The sequence below is a fragment of the Colletes gigas genome, unplaced genomic scaffold (genome assembly GCF_013123115.1).
Source record: "Colletes gigas isolate AHSC1104 unplaced genomic scaffold, ASM1312311v1 Colletes_gigas_Sc00012, whole genome shotgun sequence".
In the NCBI taxonomy this organism is placed as follows: domain Eukaryota; kingdom Metazoa; phylum Arthropoda; class Insecta; order Hymenoptera; family Colletidae; genus Colletes; species Colletes gigas.
In genome coordinates, this window is record NW_025106641.1 from 5,111,151 (window position 1) to 5,131,090 (window position 19,940).

Sequence of the window (19,940 nt, forward strand, 5' to 3'; positions counted from 1 at the left end):
ACACCTACAATAAAGTAATAAACAACATTTCTGTACTTCTTCAAACGCTTGTCTAAGGCTGAGGAAAATTTTTCAATTCACTTTTTTCAAAAATGCAAAAACTCAAAGCGAGATTGGAACTATAAAGAGTATTTTAAGGAATAAAAATTTGGATGTCGATTAAAAAAATATATCGATAATGGTAAAACTGACTCTTTGGTTGTTACCTTTGTCTAACAGTCTTATCTCTGTTTTCGATGTTGATACGAAAACTGCAGTCATTCTCGAAAAAATGGCCCCCATCATCGAGAACTGAAAAGTAACTTGAAATAAAAATTTCCTGAAATACAGGGATTTGTATAAGGATAAATAAATTCATATTTTTGTATCGTTATTCTAAAAGAAGTGAGTTGAGCGGTTAATCCTGCCACGAAATCAATTGTTTAGGGGGAGAATCGTCTCCCAAAGCGTTCGTAAACCGTTGTTCGCGTGATAGAGACAGTTGAAGACCAAGTAAATCGTTTTCACCACTTTATTAACCCTCACATTCCATCCCTCTCTTATTGCATATCGTCCCATTCCGCAGAGCGTGAACTTAAAACAGGGAAGGAGTCCGAGTTTCGGGCGACGTGTTCGCCGGGAACTCGTGGAACGGATTTGCCGCGTTCGCGAAATCGTTTCGCGGCTAGAAGGGTTGTTCCGCGGTGTCGTATAAATATTGTCGTTCGGGAGATACAAAAACGCGTGCCGTTGGGTCGAACGACGATTATAAAAGGGGGTATAATGCCTGGAAGAAAGAAGCAGGGGATCGAAGGTTCAGAAAAATTGTGCGTTTATTAGTGAAGATGACGCTCGACCAAATTTCACCCTTCACTTACGCCAGCGTTTCGTTTCTCTAGCCTCGACGCGGCGCGCGCCACCCCCGCGTCGTTTCTTTCCGCCCGTACCGTATCGGGGCGTCGCGACGAAGATAATGAAACGTAAGAAAATAATATTCTCAGGTTCGATTCAATATTCAGTCGGTCGGAGCAACCCCTGTCGCGACGTGGGGGCCGCTCGTTTCTTCGAGGTTCGAGTCTAAAAAATGATTCGGGCGCGAAACGACAGCCGCGTGGAAGAAGAGTTCCTCTTCCGTTCGTTGGAGGAAGTCCTCCGGATCTCTCGACTCGCGGCGGAAAGCTACGAAACGGGGGCGGGGGACGAAGCGTGCTACGCCTCCTCGTGTTCGTCGAGACAAAATTCGATCGCGAATGTCTCCTCGCATGGAACGTGGTATCAACGAATGAAAAATTGTCCGATCTCTCTTCTTTCTCACCGTTTCGCTCACTCCCTCCCACTCTCTCCCGCCCTTTCTCTCTCCCTCGCGCGCGATTCGCACCCTGCCACCCTTATGCCGAACGTATGCAGCACATGTACGTGATTTCATATATACTTATAATATATATATATATTTTTGTTTTTCCTTGCTTCCTTTTTTTTTCTTTTATATTTATATATATATGTATATTTATATATTTGCATGTATAATTAGTTTTATCCGCCATCGTCGTCGTGTAACTATCTATAATATTATCTACAGGGCAGTAGCCAAACGCTGTGACTGACTGTGCGACTTGGTTTTCCCGCTTGTGCGATCGGCTCGCCCGACGATTTTCGCTTTTCCTTCGTCGATCGATCCCGCGAGAATCGATCGATCCTTTTCCCCCTAAGCGTCGGCGATTCGACGAGTTTCGAGCGATTTTGTGCGCAGTCGCGTGGCCAAGGGACCGATTTCAATCTCCCCCGTTTATTTCTTTTGGTGTAAAGCGTAATCGACAAGCTCGAGGAACCGTAGAAAGTACTCCGTGTGACATTTGATTCTTTTGATTTCTTAATTTTAAGAACAGTGAGAATGGTTCGCCATCGACTTTGGTGCAACGAAAACTGAAATCTCTAATTATAACCGTAGGATTATAACTTAGCCTATTTTAAACGAAATAATCGTATAAACAATAAATTACGACGCTCGCTTAGAAGGTAGATCACAGCATGATCGTTTAAATTAGCTAACTAAGGTTACGCAAGCTATCGAAAGAAAAGGATTCACCGTTAGAGGGCACGTAAACTTGAATACTTGAACTCAGGATATATCAGAACTCGATAAAAATTGCTCGGTCGACGAGGCAGTCAATATACCAAGATAGCTTTACGCGTTTCAACGATTATTAAATGCCCTCCAAGACCAGAACGCTTCTTTTTCAACACCCTGTATGCAACAATCGTCGACGAATCAGCAATAAGTATTAAATCAAGTACCTATGAGCTTTCATTGTTCGTTTCTTTGGTAAATGGTAAAGCTGTGCAGTTCGGGGGAGCCCCTGATCACGTGACTGGTCGTGTGCGTGTGTTACGTGTGCGCGTGCGCGACGCACGATCGCGAGGCACGCTTAAATTCGTATCGTTTCCGGTTCGTAGACGAAAGAATCGCGCCGTTTATTCGCCTTCTTCGGGAGGTAACATTAAAACGAGGTCCACTAATTTGGTCGATTAAGGACGTCACGTGGCGTTCGATTCGAACAAACGCCACGATCGGGTGCGTAGAAACGAAGGTGGACGAATTACCTTCCAATAGAACGTGGCGGTATACTGAATCTCTTCTACGAGACGTCGGCAACGAGCAACTTAAACGTTCCGCGCGAAAACGCTGTCGAATCGGGGACAAACTTCGAGGCTCGTTCGATTTTATCCAAGAAACGCGAAGTTCCATGTCTTAGAAACTAGGAAATAAATTTTCTATTAAAAGTGCAATCCGAAAATGAATTTAGTATTAAAGTTAAGTACGAATTTCATCGGTAATTAACATTAGAATTAGATTTTCTCGCGAAGAAAGAATCGGTAGTAATTTCGATCGAAAACGCGCCCCGAAATTTTGTCCCCGCGATACGGTGCAGACAAAATGGCGGCCGATCGAGTCCCAGATGTGTCCCGAACTCGCGCTCCGAGTGTTTCAAGCTTAGGCCTTTTCCTTTCATCGACGCCATCGTCCTCGATGCTGACTAGATCGTACCCATTGTTTTCACCGTTTCCGTCGTGTTCGTTTTGTTGGTCGTCGAAGTTAGTCGAGTTTCGATCCTTTGGTGTGTCTCGCTGGCAGTAACTAGGTGTACGCCCTTCAGGGACGACGGTTTTCTTCGTTCATCGAACGCGTCGTGATGACGGCCTGCTCTCGTCGCGAACGATCCACGTAAAATCGAAGAGACGCGCGTCGCGACGCAGTGGGCGTCGTCGAAAAAGGTCGTCGGGAGTCTCCTCTGTCCATTTCCATTTTTCATCGTCACTCAGTCGAACGAGAAGGAACGAGAGGAATGTCGAAAATTCAATTTTCTTTTCACGCGCGAGTCGAAGCAAAGTCACCAGTTTTTGATGCTTCGGCAATCCCGAGCGTTCGATTTCTAGTCTACGAAGTATCTTTCAAGACTCAAAATGTTCCTGCGAACTAAACTTGTTCGAATACTAGTCTTTAATATTTAGCAGAGGAAGACTGTGATGTTACAATTGGAAAGAGTTGGATAAAACTGGTGGCTTCGTTCTAATCGATGCTACACAGGGTCTCGATTCGGCTATGCGTTGAGCTTGACGTGGAATTTATGCGAATTGTTCAATCCCTGCACTCCGATATCTACCATTGCTGTCAGTCTGATGAAAATTTGCAAGAATCTCTTCGTTACTCGAACAATTATTCCCGGTCGAGGACCGTTGCACGAAATTCGAACGCTTTGTGCTCCGTGACGGGAAGCAGAAAGAAAATGAGGTCGCCAAATGGGGGGCATCGGTGAAAAGTCAGAGTGCAAGGGAATGATTGGCGGCCGATTGCGAATTTCAATTGCTAATTAGGTTGCCGAGACGCGTGCCGCGTCTGGGTCAGCCTTCAATTGATAACGCGGAGACCTATTTACGGCGAACCGTCGATGAAATTCAGCCGATTCGAGCGATTCAAAGCCTGTTCGAGCGCTCGGACATTTAAACGAACGCCGTTGAATTAAAGACGAGCGAGATGTCGCGTTGCCGACGGTTTCGATCGATTAATCGATCGACGCCACGAGAACGTTGCGAAATAATCGCGCGTCCGTGAACTTGAAGTCATCGTCGCTGTACACGGTCCGCGAAACTTGACCATTCGAATTTTCCCGCCATTGTTCGGCGTCTTTGAGAGAGCCTCGACAGCTTCGATCGACTCCGGAACTACGTTCGATCTTCCACGATCGCACGGATCGCGAATCCTCGATTAAGTACCCGCCCGTTATCCTGAGGGAAGAAAATAAACGTGGCTCGTTCCCTTCGGTGAAAAATGATCAATAGTAAAAATAGCAATAGCAAGATTCGGATTCTGCGTCCGTTCTTACGGCGTGGAATTTACTTCGTTAGTCTCGGAGTCGATCGACGCTTCTCTCGTTAGAAAGACTCGCTGTATAATGTACTCGATCTGCTTCGCGAACGAAACTCCATTTCGTGCGCTAATAAATTACGTCTCCCCTTCTCGTGGTCCCGTTGCGTTAATCGCGATTGTGACGAAACGAACAAAGCACCTCCTCGCGCGCGGAAGTCCCTGCACCTGCTCGCCACGGTGTCACAAATAAGACCAGGCGAAATTGAAATCCCTCTCCCGAGCGCAGCGGCGTTCTCAGGTTCCGTCGACGTTCGATTTCGTCGCCGAGGAAACGTCGGGAAAAGAATTTCTTCGTTTGCGGGAGCCTCGTTCGCGAAACGGAGGCCGTCGCGTTCGAACGATTAATCGAACAAAGTTCGTTGCTTCCTGCGCTCCGGGTCACTGTTTCGCGCGCCTTTTTTTCGAAACGCGCAGCGCCACCCACGCTGCCGAGAACTCTGCGTTCAGCTCGTCGCGTACAATTCCAATCGCAAATGAAATCTGTTCGATCGAAAGAGGAACGTGCAACGGAAAAACGAAGGGTGAATCGAAAGGGTTTTAAATTTCGAACAATTTGAATATGATTATTAAAATTAAATAGATTCAGAAAGTTAATTTTTCGGACGATTCGAACAATCTTGTTTTGGGGCATTTTCAGCGGAATATATGAAATAATTTGACAAAGATTGGTAGATAATACTGTCTAACAATTTTAGATGTTATCGAATGGATTACTGAAGACGATGAGTTCGAATATTAAATATAAATAAAGTTGATCTCTTGATAAAAGGATTGCTCGAATCGACCGAAAGATCATCGATTCGACTGTGAACTTAGGTGTTTTCTCGAATCCCGTTCGCAATGATGCTCGATCACTTTCGTGCAAGAGACCTCCTCCAACGCGTGCGACGAAAGGGGTACAGTAGAAGAGTGCGAGAAGAGGGAGAAGGCGTGAAGCGGAGGGATAGAAAGCAAAACAGTGACAGAGAGAGAAGTGCTCGAGCGGGAGAGAGCAGACGCAGCGTTTCGCGTCGAGCAAGGAGAAAGAGAGAGATCATCTCGGCGTCGATCAGTCGCGGTACACCTTCGGACGATGAACTTTAGGAACTTCCTCGAAAGATGAACGTCATCCCCGACCGAGCCGCGTGTGTCCCGATCTTCGATCCACCGTGTCGCGTGAACGAGCGTACCAAAGAGCGTCCTGGAAGGAAGAGTCAGTAATGATCCACGCGATCGCGCCGTTCAACGTTTTCGTTTACGTTCGTTTCTTATCTTTTTGATCGTTTTATTTCGCTATTTCTTTCGCCCCCGTTTCTGTTCTGCGTTTCTTCGTTCGGTTGCTCTCCGTTCGATCTGCTCTCTTGTTAGTTCGGTCCGTCGTCGAGTTCGTGCGCGTGCGCTGCCTTTGCGGCGAGCGCGGTCACGTGGCCCCAATATGGCGTCGCGCGGAAAAAGCGAGCCGCTTCGTGAAGTTTCGTCGAGATCCCCGAGCGACGGGGGATCTCATCGCGAGATTATCCGATGTAGATGGTCGATGGGAGAGGTCTGAGCGTTTCGACGCCCGTGCCCGACTTCTCCGGTCGCCGATGCCCCCTGGGTCCCGTCATCGGCCAGCGTTGACAGCGTCGCGGGCCCCGTTCTACGTCGGGCTGCCCGCTGAAGAGACGAAGGGTGTGTTGGTCCGCTGCCACCCCGTTGCATCGACGCGCGATTACGTCGTTCCTTTCTTACCCTTCGATTTGCCCGTGCCGTGCTCGTCGTTGGTCGGGCTGGGCGGTCTGCTGCCGAGTCTGGCCACCCGCCGGTAGGATTCGCTGTTCACGTAACGTGGATACGAGTCACGGTGCATCAGGGTGTAGATCTGCAGCTGGGCCTCGTCGAAGGTGTGCGGCGTCGCATGCACCATGTTGCGGTTCACTATTTCGCGCACACGCGAGTCCAAGCTCACCTGAAACCAACAGACGTTTGACAATCGTCTTTTTAGTATATCCGTGTCGAACGTCACACCCTCGATTAATTATCAACAGCTTGTAAAATAGAATACTGCTCGTGTTATTAATAGTTTTATCTAGTATTGTAGGGGTTAGTCGTTCATAAAACGGGTCGGAGATGAATATCGAAACGAATACCAGAGAGGCTATTAAAGAATTTATGGGTTATATTGGAGATCGGGAGATAATATTCCTCGATAAAATTTCAATGAAGCGATCAGAATATTCGAAATAGATAATAAAAAAACATATTTCACGCGCGGAGAGATGAATGTTTATCACGTGGATTATTCCTTATGTTATACAGTTCGGACCTAGGCAGTGCATGGCATAAATAAGCGTGTATTATCGATGGCATTCCCCTCTGCAGTCAGGACTTAATCAATCGCTCGGTCAAGGCCACGCAGGGATTATCCCCACCGTATCGTCTGGCTATCTTGTTACTCTGTATGCCATATCTTCGGCGCAAACCTACGTGCACGTGCTCTCTGTCTCTCAATGAAAGAGACAAGCCGCCATTGCGTAATAGAAGGGGTTGTGACCGACGCTATTCACGACTAGATAAGTGGCCTTGGGCGATCAATCAACCTTGTCCCGACTATAGACACTGTCTTAGAACGCGTGCATCGGAAAACGACACGAAACTCCGATTTCTTCAAGTCCCAAGGCTACGCCCACTCGTGTAACAGACCTCTTTAACGATAAATTTGAAAGTCGAACCGAAAATCGTTGTGAATTGAGAAATTCTCAGGGACCGAAACCAAACCCAATATAAGACAAGACCGTAGCATCGTCTTTGACAGCTCTTTTCGCGATTTTTCGTTAACTTCGAGCTCTTCTCGACCCGACCAGGACTCACTTCCTTCGGCGAGAGTATGGATATGTACTCCTCGTAGATGAAGCGCGCCGTCTCCTCGATCCTCTCCGGATTGGTCTCGCGCTTCAGCTGCTCGCACGCCAGCCAGAAGGCAATGTTCTCTTCGCTGTACTCGCTGACGAGGAACTCCCTGAAGTGCTCGCGACCCGCTGAGCTCCTCATCAGCTTGTCGAAGGACGAGCCCCAAGACCTGACCTCCTCCAGGCTGCATTCCATGTTGCCGTCGGTGCCGTTCCCCCTGCCGGACAGCTCCACGCTGATACCCACGCCGCTCCCGTGGTCGCCGCTGCCGCTCGCGTTGCCCTTCTTCTTGCCCTGGTCACCAGCGCCACCTGCACCCGTCGAGTTGCCACCCACCGCCGCCAAACTGTGGATTCAGTCGCATTTTTCCTTTTTATCATTCAGTTTACGCCCGTTCGTTCTTTTTTTACTTAAGGAAGGGGTATGGAAGGTTAGGTTTTGGGGGAGGATTTCGCGCGAGGTCGAGTAGTCAACCCCAATTAGACTTCATATCTTCGCAACGACCACGAAACAAACTCTCAGCAATTTGTCAGATTACAAGCTTGACATTCCGAAAAAATAACATGCACCCTCTAAAATGGAACCTTTTCTTCAAAATTTCTTTGTATCGCACAAAGCGTTGGAGATAGTGAAGGTGCTCAAGATAAGGGAGGTATACCTGGACTTTTCGTATTCAAAGTCGTTCGAAGAAAAATATGTAGAAATTTATTCTCTTTCTATCCTGCCCGGAATGCACTAGTTAAATTTATATTTGTCGATCAAGATAATTACGAAACGTTTGTTCGAAAATATAAGCTTTCGAAGAATTACGAAAACACAGGTATAAATAATCACTGTCGAAGACACTGCTCACCGTTTCCAAAATATACTTCTCCTATTATAATTGTCTATGTTACAAAATTATCTTCCCTGACAAGGCATATAGTTACGAAACAAATATACACATTTAAATCGTTACGATTCACCTTAACACTAGATTTACAAACATTAATTGCATAGATTGGTGACAAATAATATTTAACAATCTAGTGTTAATAATAAAATTTCATCAAGCAACACGTTCTCACTACTGTCGAAATCTACTAATTTTAACACAGTTTGTCTAACAAGATAACAACGAGTGGTTCGTTAAATAGTTACTTACGAGTCCAGCTACAAATTATTGCCAGTCGTTCTTTTCCATCGACATAAATAATCGATCGTTACCTCGGGCACCGTCCACCGTCTCGATAGCATACTTTTGTCACCAACTACAACCTCTCTGCGCTGCAAAATTATCCACCGCGTGCGCTCGTGAACGGAGATCCCGGAAACGCGTTCCGAAAAGCAACCCTTCTTATCGCGACGACGACGACGCGGCCTTTGCGAGACGCGGCAAACGACGAAGAATAGAAAATGAGAGAGAAAAAAAAAGAAGAAGAAAAGAATGAGCGAGAACAGGACAAAGAGCAAGCCCTCGTTTGACGCGTTGTCGGGGAAGAGGCACGCTACAATGCTCCGGAGCGATAAACTGAAACACGTTCGCACGGCGCGGAACGGGGCGAAAATAAAGGAGCCGCGCGGAGTTCGCTTTCCACCGCGTCTCCAGCCCTGGCGTCCATTATTTCCTGCCAACTTCCTCGTTTCGTTCCGCGAACAGTCGACCTGCCCGATAACGCCGGAACGGACCAGAGAAAGCCGCACGGTTATTATAAGCAGATAGACCCTGGCCTAGGATCGTTCTCCCTCCGTCGCGCGACCAGATTTCACCCGAGGGTGGGACACGTGTCGTCCATCCGTAGGGTTTTTCGACCACGAACTCGCCCTCGCAAGTTATCGACCCGACCACGGAGACGAACAAAATTTTACTCGAATAACGGATAACCAAAAATATCGAAATGAAAGGGTGCATCGCACAACAGAGGTATTTTAAGTTTGCCAGGGGGGGTTGGAATGTCTTGGAGAATTCAGAAAATTTTGAAAAGTTGCGTGCAAATAGTGCAGTTTATCCGTAACGGGAAACTATTTTTCGTTGGTGCGGAACTCCGGCTCGAAGGGGTGAAATCGTTCTCGACGTGGAATATCTTCGGTTCTATTCGAGTTGGGTGACGCGACTATCAGAAAATGATTATGATATCCGGTGATATGCATTCCAACGGATAATCGTTGGGATTTGAATTACATCAAGGAGAAGGGAGACGCCTATGTACAGTCCGTCACGAAAGTTTTCGTACTCCCCAAAGAACTATCGCCTCGATTGAAATAAGTAATATACGAGTGACTAGAAAGTTCTGGAAAAAAAATTTGATACCGTTGGCCCCTGTGCCTTTCTAGCTCCTTTCTAAACGGAAAGTTTAGCGTCTCGGCGTTTAACGCTCCGTGGGAACAAAAATGAACGTTGCTTGCATCGGATGCACGATCAAATACTTTGGGGGATTAGTGTACGCGACATCGGTCGATAACTGCTGGCTAACGAAGTCACGTACACGTGACAGCGGCCGTCAAAGCGTTAATTAACCCAAACGTGGCTCGAACTTAATCGAGCGCGTCTTTAGGCAAGCCTGCACGGCGTTAACGACGCGAACAGCTTTAACGAGTCCAGCCGCGTGGCCTGCTTACCATTTATTCCTGCGTGCGGCATGAAACAGAGAAAGAGTGTACGTAGGTACGGCTGCTCGACGGTAAAATAGGTCGTAGCTCCGTTTAAAGACAATGGACTGACATCGTTCCACCGACGATTATATTGCGAAACGCGGCGATAATGGCTTGTCACGCGACAGGATATACGAGTTATCGCTAGACGGTTACCGAGGATCGATCGTTCGCGCTCCGAAGTTCCGCCATTTTTTTTTTTTTTTTTTTTCGCGAATCGAATCTCGATCGTCGAGTTTCAGTAGTTCTCGGTTTTTTTTTTTTTTCCTTTTTCACGTACCGACGTTTCATCGTCGCAATTGTCCGTTGTCTTTGAAGAGCTTCCGGTATCCAGAACGTATCGTCGCGAGAGAAAGAACGGAGTTTCGAAGCGTGGAAATGTTCAACGTTCTGAATACGGAGTGAAATATGAAATCGTCCAGACGAAATTTGCGGAGCTCGGTGTTATTGTTCAGGAACTGTTTCGATATTGTTGCGAGGAGACGCGTCGTGCATGAAATTTCATAGAATCATTGTTACTTTTAACGGGCAAAATAGTTGATTATAGTCTCGCAGAAGGTACTAAAAATCTATGAGAATCGTTTTCCAAGTATCAGAGAAACTATTTCCTTAAGAATGTAACAGAAAGACCTAAAAGAAAAGTGAAGTAGTTGATAGCGTGTCGAAGTATTTGGAAGAACTTCTTTGAGAACTTCCTACCGAAAGAAGCTGTACCATGCTATTAAAACGTCGTATTTTCCTATTTGGTTATACTATACAATTGGGGGTTAAGAACAATGCTTTCTTTTCAACCCCGAGGTACCATTGTTTCATCCAAGATTCTACAATTAATTTAATAACCAACCCAAAATGCACCACTATCATCGAGAACAGAAATCTTTCTCTAACAACCAAATTTCACGATGAAATCAAAAGAGTCGAAACAAACCCTCGTCGCTACCCCCGACCCACCCACAAATCGCGCAAATTTCGTCGACGCGAGGACACACAGGTAGAAACCAGAGACGGGCATCATCTACATAGAAAATATTAATCTACTTTAATCTAGGAAATCAAAACATAACTTGGATCTTTTACACCCATAGAAAATTTAAGGATCAATCGAATAAACAATACCACATTCTTATCCGTCATTCGGTGTTTCTCAAACTGTGGTCCCTTACCAAAAATAAATTGCCAAAGTGTCGAAGTTTAGTGCAGTTAAAATTTCTTATTCCTTATTTCTCGTATAAAAAATGATAAAACATTTAAAAAAATCCCAGACAATTCAGGGTGATGAATCTAAGGAATCAGAACTTGCGATACACCTTTTTAACCCAAGTTGTCAGCGTGGATGTTTCTCGAGTTCAAGAAACACTGACCTAGCGTCGTCTCGGCAGGACGAACGACGGATAAAAAGATTCGTACCTTGAAGCAGCCGTACGAAATAGTTTGTTCGAGGCAAAGATTCTGCCCGACTCTGGCCGGAAATAGAGAGGAACGATAATACCACGAGCAACTACAGCACCAGCACCAGCACAGGCAACAGTTGTCCTTCTTCGAGCGGCCCATGATCCCGGAGCCCTGGCGTTGCTGCTGCTGCGGCTGCTGCTGCGACGACGGCTGCTGCTGCTGCTGTTGCTGCAGCTGCTGTTGCTGCTGTTGCTGCTGCTGCACGGACTGCTGAGGGTTGCTGTGCTGCGACGAGGACCCGGACGCCTGGCCTTGGCTCTGGGCGCGTAGCCGGCAACCACCGGCGACACCCTCGCCGCCGCTTGTCCCGTGACTAACGCCGATCCCCATTGCAGTTGCACCGATTCCGCTCGACATCTGCAAACGATATCTCGTGTTTGGTGGGCCGGCCAGCTCCGCACGGAAACCGCCGACCGTCGGCTAAAAATAAGCGCAACCGAGTCACCGAGGCCGTGGCCGACGCTCTGTGCTTGACCTTAACCTTGTCGACGGCTGAGATTTTCGTGACGCGATCCGGAGGTTCGCCCCCGAACTCGCGCACCGTGACATAACGATCAAAATAGAGAGAATGACTGCGAGGAGTCGTTCGATTTAGGGACTCTGAATGGGCGTTTGGTTCCAGAGTTGATACTAAATGGAGGTGGACCTGGTCTTCCAAAAGGGGTCACAGTTTTGAGAAACAGTCTTTCTGATTTGGCAGGGCTGAACTTGGGAGTAAGTGGTTGATGGCATCTCTAAGGTGAGGAAAATCCTGGAAAGCGATCGAAATTGTGTTGGATGCTAAGGATAAGCCAGGAGTGAAAGGAAGAGACGTACAGATGATGAGAAAAGTGGATGATTTGGGACGAAGATGATTCATTTGGAGAGACATATTAAGTCCTGATTTGACAGAGCATAGAGCCTAGCAGGAGTCGTTTCCTGAATTGGTTCCGAGTGGGTGTTAGGTTCTAGAGGCGTCTGAAATGAGAGTTCCAAGAGGGAGTTGTTTTTGGTAGAGAGATTCCAGGTGGGCGTTCGAATATTTGATCCAAAACAGGTAAAACTGTAGTGAACAATTGACATGTGATAGGTAGAGTCTTGACGCTAAAATGTATCCAGTGATGCAATGATCGAAACTGGTTAAACTGCTCCGAAACAGAGGAGTCCTTTTGCGACGATGAAGTAATTAGCTGGATGCAGATAGTCTCTTACTCGAAACGAAGCGTTAAATCTTTCTGAAGTGGCAGTATTCAAGTTGCGCGTGGAAGCTGTCTTCTACAAGGGCGCTGAGAGGGTTAGATATTGTCTTCTGGAGGGTTTTCAAGTGGAAGGTATCTTGTGGAGGAGTTCGACTCGATAATGTGATCGAAGAATGTGAAATTGACGATGGGGTAATGTGATAACAAGTAGAGCCAAGAATAAACTATGAATAAAATTTTTAGATTTATAGAAAATGGGGTAAAATCCATTGGCGCAATGAACGACGATTCAAACTCAGTCCACTGTAAAGTAATGTTCACTTTATCAAATTTAAAAATAACCATTGTAATTCTCTGTGTTTCAATTCTCTTTATCCATTCGAATTTTTTACCTCGCGTCAGTTAAAATAATACAATAATAAAATGTATCTTTATCAAATTTAAAAATAGCCAATGGAACTTTCTGCTATTATTCGTTCAATCCTCTTTGTTCGTTCGAATCCTCTAATTTCCCACTTTGTTTCGGTCGCGCCAAATTGGGATCGGCTACAGAGAGCCGGAACAGAGTTTTCAGTAAAATTGGAACGCGAGTGGGGTTTATCCAGTATCGAAACTGGACCAATTCTGAGATTACTCGAACACCTGAAAAACATCACAGTCGGGTTCACACGCGGAAGCACGACACAGTCGTTAAGCTTTAATTGAAACAAGCTGACCGTACGATAATTGACACATAAGCTTTCAAAAGGCAGCCAATTAGTTTGGATACCATTGTCGTCGTGCTCGGTTGCATCTATCGATCCACTCGTATTTTCAAAGTTAGCGCGAAAACAACGATAACCGAATGCAAGACTCGCCAAAGAAATTTACTGTTCGCGTGCTCACAAAGGGGACAATGTTTTTAATTGTCAAAGGACGGTAGAAAATGATCCAGCACGATATCAAGCCGCGCCCCTCATTTTCTTTCAAAGCAAAATTTCCTTCGTTTCTTTTGCAACTTCCGCGTCATCCTAGCTTAAATCGTATCTCAATCATTCGAATATTAAACCTCGATTTTATGAATTTTATTTCATACTTCGAAGAAGACTCTCTCCATTGGTTTTTCGTACTAAAAATCAATGGTAATTATTTATACGAATCGAGGAAGAATTCAAAAATTTGATCGATTCTTAAGCTTCTCAAGCATCTCCCGAATCAGTTTCTATTTAGATAGAAATTTTGTCCACGTTCGAGGTAGGGAAAACTGATAATTTCTATTCATTGTGTGATTATCAGACCGTTAAAATCCAGCGAGTGGCCAGCAAAGGAACCTCGTGGATCGCGGCTCCAATGAGCAAAGCTCTGCGCTTGCACAGCCTTTCTCACTCCCACTCGGAGGCCGCTTTATTTTTACGCCACGGTGTACATCGATGATCTGCTCCACGAACGGTTTCGCACGATAACGACCATGCTTCACAGTCGCTAATACGGGCTGTGGGCAGCGACTGATAAACAACAGACTTTCGCTGGGATCCACGTGCGTGGTTCAAGATAGAAGATCGCGGCGATCGATAGAAAGATCTTCGACGAACGGAAAGTTGATTCATTAGAGCGGCGAAAATAGAAGTGGATATTAAGAATTTTATGCAAGGTAATTTTTGGCATCGGTTGAGGTACAAACAGTAATTAGTGACTAATTTAGCAAGATTCATCATTAATAAACAATAATTAAGGAAAGAAATCTTTGGAATTCTAAGATCAATTTGATTTGTTTTCACTTTATTATTGAAATTGTCAGCAAGCGTAATTATTTTTAATGTTCTCGGTAATAACAGGGTTATTAAATTCACGTCCCGCGGGGTTAGAAATATTTAGACTGGTCGTAACGGAAGAGGAAGACGAGAGTTTGGGAAGAACCATTTAACATTTAACAAAATAATATTTACACACGTTTCAAACGATACGGGAAGCGTAACAGATACAAAATGGACGGGGATCTCGGGATACTGAATCACCTAATCGTTGGAACGTTGCCCAAAAGTGCATTCGCACAGTGTTTACATTCTTCGAGGATAGGGAGGGGATAGAAAAATATTTTTAACTCGGGATTACGCGCGTTACAAAATTAATGTCGCGATCATTTGCATCGTTTTGATGCCACTGGTATTACAGGGAGCGCCAGGTGTGAAGAATAAATCAACTATACAGTTTTTATACTCTATAAATTCTGGCATCGTTCGAGGGATTACTGTAAAAGTTACTCAAAATTTGATTCCAATGATCTATGCTAGGACACCCATTCCGAATGATCACCACTACAGTTTGCGATAGAAAATTCAATAAAAAAGAGTGATCATATCTCTAGATGTTGCTGGTCCCCAAAGACAGAAGTTTAACGTCGCCAATAAATGAAGTTGAAGTATGCGCTTCCTGTCTGGATGCAAATAACAAGATTATCTTGGAAGCACCTTGTACATGGACGCGTGTTTCGAGTCGTGCCACTTGTTCTAATTATGCAACGCGTCTCGGACACTTGTTGATGCGCGTGTCGCGGTTCAGCCGCCGTTAAACTTTAAACGTTCGAATATCCCTCGAAGCGCCGCGACGCGGCTCGTTATCGACGCGGGCGCGTCGGTGGATCGACCCCGTCGACGCATTGCTCAATTGGAGAGCACGTGCACGGCATGAGGAATGCGGCTTCCTAAATTCGTCGAGGCACACTTCGCGCGTATTGTGTCAGTCGAGCGGAGACCCGCTTTATTTGTTTACCCTGACTCGCTGGTTGACGCGAAATTAGTTCGATTTCCGCGTCGACAGTACTTCTAGACATTTTTTCCTTTAATTTTTCTATAGCTGAAAGTACCACCGGTCAGGGCTTGAAAGAAAACATGCAATTGCACTTTGTAACTTCATGGATGATGAACCATGTTAGACCATGTTGATTAATTTTATTTCGATACTCTGTATGGCTTGAAATATGTGGGGAAATGTTAGTGGAATCTTTGGTGAATGATGGAATGTTTGGAATAGTAATTTTAATGTATAGATTGCTTAGTATGCGTCCATAGATCGCGAAACGGTTCCTGGTTTCGGCGCGTGTCAGAGGCAACGGTTCCGTCCATGGCCGAATATAAATCCTGGTTGGATCAACAGGCTAGCCAGCGGCCAACCCGAATTCACGGTTTACCGATGCCTTCCAGCTGTTGGGTCGAGTCTTTACCCGGCTCCGCGTATTCGGTATTCCCCGATGTTAACGAAGCAACGTTCTACTAGAGTGTCCCAGAAAATATCGTGTTTCAGAATCTTAATTTGTCGAGCGACAATTGAAAAATATAATTTCAGGCCCAACGATCTATATCGAAGAAATAGGTTATCTATTTTGGGTTAGGATTTCATTTTGAAAATAGTAACTATCTGTATAGATACAAGGACTCCAAACATTTCCACGTCCGATGCATATTCATCAGAACTTAAAATATTGGCGAAGTTAAAAAGAAAGAAGCAAATATGCACCATCTGTGCAAACGATTGGACGAAGATTGCATGCGTCGGGAAAATATGGTAGTGTTGCAAGAAAATTACCCTACATAAGTAAGGCCAGCATAAACAAACATAGTCAATGTTACCAAGAACACGTGTTAACCTCTTCAGGCATGCAGTATATTATTATAATATTCTTGGACATCAAGATGATTATTTTTTAACGTGAAATAATTAATTTGTTCAAACAATAAACGTCGCTTACGTTTCTCGTGACCAGTGACGTTTGTCGAAAGATACTACAAACAATTTAACACGTAAATTCTTTGGTAGACAGAGTATAATAGCGGTAGTGATACTAAAATCGACAGAGCAAGGTGTCTCGGGATGCATTTCGTCGTACAGAGTAGAGGAAATTGTTATCCTATCTGGAAAAATATCCTCTGCAGTTTATCTAAACTTATCAAAGGAAGTTGGCATTTCGAGAGGAAAATTTTATCTTTCAATAATATAATACCTCCATTCTACTATCATGTCTTTTTTTGTACGTTTGTCTATGTAAAATTTCTCAAAACGTCGACTGTACATGACAATCTTAAACTATATCGACGAGTTACGGAGCAATTTGCTAGGAAACGATGTTAAACTGGGCATGAGTGTGCAAATTATTTTTAGCAGGACAACGATCCAAAACATACTGTCAGAAACACCAGATAGTGGGTATTGTACAATACTTTCGAACAGCTTGTTACAGTGGATATCAATTCAATAAAAAATCTACGGTATTCTTAAAATTTAGAGGCAAGAAAACGCAATGTTTCTAATGAAAATGATTTTAAAAAGATGGTAGGCCATACGAGTCTTTTTCAAACTAGGAACATTTCACGAAAAGATCAATTAGCACTTATGATGATTGGATCACCACGTGGTTCCGCTATTACTGGATCAAATTTTCGGTTACTTTGTCACCTTCTTAGTTCTTTCCGCCATATTTTTTATTCGACCATATTACTCTCTTCTTTCGCAAATTATAGTTACGCATTTTGTCTATATTGTCACCTGTTGTTACGGTATCGTTACACTTGATACTGTATTCTTTTCCTTTCGCAAGTAATATATTTTTCTCTCCTACTTCCAAAAAAAAGATTTGTTTCTTACAATTGTTAAAAAATGATACAAATACCGAAAATTTGTATATTCTGTCCAGCTCGAAATTAGACCATTCTCGATATTTGAAAGACAAGTGAAAATGAGAGACGAAGAGGGTTTAGAGCGATCGTCTCGCGCGTCCAGGGCATCTCCCGCGAGTCTTCTCGGCCGACGGACTCCGGTGGCTCTGATCGATCGATAATCGCATACGCCTCACCTCTATCATGTTCCATGCGCCCGAAAGCGAGTCCAGCTCGCTTCCCGCGTTCTGTGCACCTTGGGCTCACCGGGACGGTGTACGCGAAACGTCGGCCGTCGGTCACCCGCGACCAGTCAGTTCACCCGGATGATCCTTCCCGCGGTATCGGCTTTATCCCGGTCCGTAGACGGGACCAAGGCCTCTACGGGCCTCGCCCAAACGCGGCTGCATTCTTCCTGCACCTCGATACTACCGAACTCTTCACGCACTCACGGACGGACACATACGCGGCACCAGCAGGAACCCACTCGCGTAAAATACCCCAGGCTAGGACGACCGTCTCGTCTTCTTCGTCTCGAACCGACTCGAATCGGCGCGTCGAGGTCCAGCCAGACGATCCGTCTCGCGCATCATACGCCGCCAGCCATTTCCCGCCTCCCGGTACGTCCAGGCCCGAAAGCTCCGCGAGCTTTCACGCCGTTGGCCTTCCACGATTACCAGCAGGCCACGACTTCAACGACTGCCGAACGGACCGTGGCGACCCGGCCCCATCCACCGATCGGCAGCCAGCCGCGGGTCCAAGACGCGGATATCGGATCGCGATTACGGAAAAACGGTACGCGGGAGGGTGGATCAGCAGCAGCACCCGGGTCAGAGGACAAGACGATGGCGAGGCTCTCAATGGCGTCCCCTATGGGTGGGCACCGCTCGCGGCGCTCTCCCGACACCCGTCGCGGCGATCCAGTCCCATCGGGATGTCCGGCTCCTGGGCGTCCATCGATCAGGGCCAGCGAACCTCCGCGTCGATCGGGGTGTCTCCTGGCTGCCCCCGTCGGCTCGCTTCCCTCGGGGCTTGTTGCTCGGCGTGGGCGGCCCAGCACCGGCGCTGCTCTCGCTGCGTCGTTCACGGCGACGCTCGACGTCGTATAAATAGGTTCGTGTACGTTTGAAGCCGCCGCAGGGCGCTGGCGCGGCTGGCTAGAGCGCCGCTACCGCCGCCTCTGGCTCGACGTCGCGGCGCGTTCCCTCCGTCGGTTTGACCCGCGGTGGGAGGCGGTCGGACGCCTAGAAGGGCGGCTGGAACGGAACCGCGGCACCGAGGGGAGCGGATCAGGAAGAGGGAAGAAGAGAGGAGCGCAACGAGTCGTACGGAAGAGGGAAACCGGTGAGCATCGCGCGTAATGCCCGCGGACCTCTCTCAACGCATCTGGACGATTTTTCCGCCCGACGATCCGACGCGACGGATCGAGACCACCGTGAGGGGAAGCGGGGGGCAGAGAACCGACCGCGAGCGACTCGGAGCGCTGGGTTATTGATTGGCAGAGACCAGAGGGAGAGACGAGCCCCGCTGTCACGCTTGGTCACCGAGAGTCCGATTCCGTTGCTCGAGGAACCGTTCGCGGAAAAACCACCGATCGACGCTCCTCGACGGACCTCGAGAATCTCTCGGATACCGACGATCCACTCGATCTTTTTACAAGTCTTTCGCTCGGACCGGAGGAATGTAGAGCAAGGTCGGAGCCACCTATCTCGAGACTCTTCTCCGTTTCACTGGACACCTTTCGAACCCCCGAATCACTGTCGCACACTTCCTTCGCCCCCCTCTTCGCCCTGTCTCCCTCTCTCCCCCTATCGCTCTCTGTCACCCCCTATCACCCCCTGTCACACGGACTGTTTGGAAAACGTTTCGAGGCGTATCTCCGCGAGCCGCGTCTTGGTACGTTGTTCCCTTCCGCCACCCCCGTCGCCCGGCTCGCCAGGGGTTAACGCAACACGACCCTGTTACGCCCTCGTTCCCCAACCCCCTTCGATCACCGACCGATCTCTCGTCGCGGCGGAGAGCCGTGCCCTCGCGGCCAATATGGCGGATTTACGCGGCTCGCGCGATGCGTTGGCCACCACTGTTGGCCTCCGTCGACGGTCCCAGCGACGCTGACGCGAGGCGCCGCGACGCGAACCTACCCGCCGCGCCGCCAACGCCGCCGTGAAACGACCACGCCGACGCCCGCGCAGCCCAGGCGACCGATGCCCGCCATGCTTCGCGATCCTGCGTGCGAACGACCCGCCGATGGACGCTCGACGTCGCCGACAAACAGAGACGCCGTGAACATCGGTTACGAAAGAGAAAGACGGGGAGCGTCAATGAGACGATACGTCGATGATTTTCGCGAGGTTTTACGCGTTGTTGGGTCTCGTGTCTTCGTTGCTGGCAAACGGTTCCTCCATCTTGCCAAGATATCCTCGATCGATGTTATTTTGTTTACACCCGTCCTCTCTGCTTCAGAGATTCGTTCTTTTTTGCCGTTGGGTCCGTGCAGGCTGGTTTTATTAAAATAATCTTCGTCCCTTAATCTTAACGCAAAGTCAACTTCGCCATTTTATTTTCAATAACCCAAATTTAATTTAATTCTCGATTCACATCCCTCTAAATCCCCGACAGTATCAACCCAGGTGTTGGAAATTGGAAAATAGGTGTGTCCATGCATTGTTAGTAGGTCATTTTGTTTACGCGTTTTGCTAAGGTTTTATCATACTTTTTTAGATCGGAGGGTGGTCAGGAGGGGTCGAATTTATAATTCTCTCGATCGATGTTATTTTA

The 19,940-nt window shown here is 46.9% G+C and overlaps 1 protein-coding gene across 3 annotated transcripts; it reads right to left on the minus strand.

Annotated features, from left to right (window-relative positions):
* Positions 1–1,445: 1,445 nt before the first annotated feature.
* On the minus strand, positions 1,446–18,908 carry LOC122398865 (regulator of G-protein signaling 17-like). Of its 3 annotated transcripts, XM_043399119.1 has the most exons (6): positions 17,360–18,908; positions 11,397–11,713; positions 9,872–9,880; positions 7,235–7,619; positions 6,116–6,332; positions 1,446–6,040 (listed from the first exon to the last, which is right to left on the minus strand). In XM_043399119.1, exons 1-6 carry the CDS (start codon positions 17,366–17,368, stop codon positions 6,024–6,026), a joined length of 954 nt encoding a protein of 317 aa, XP_043255054.1. In that variant the 5' UTR covers positions 17,369–18,908; the 3' UTR covers positions 1,446–6,023. The 3 variants fall into 3 exon arrangements, with proteins under 3 accessions (XP_043255054.1, XP_043255053.1, XP_043255055.1); XM_043399118.1 differs by having other exon boundaries at positions 1,446–6,332; XM_043399120.1 differs by lacking the exon at positions 9,872–9,880 and having other exon boundaries at positions 1,446–6,332; positions 11,412–11,713.
* Between the last annotated feature and the right edge of the window lie 1,032 nt (positions 18,909–19,940).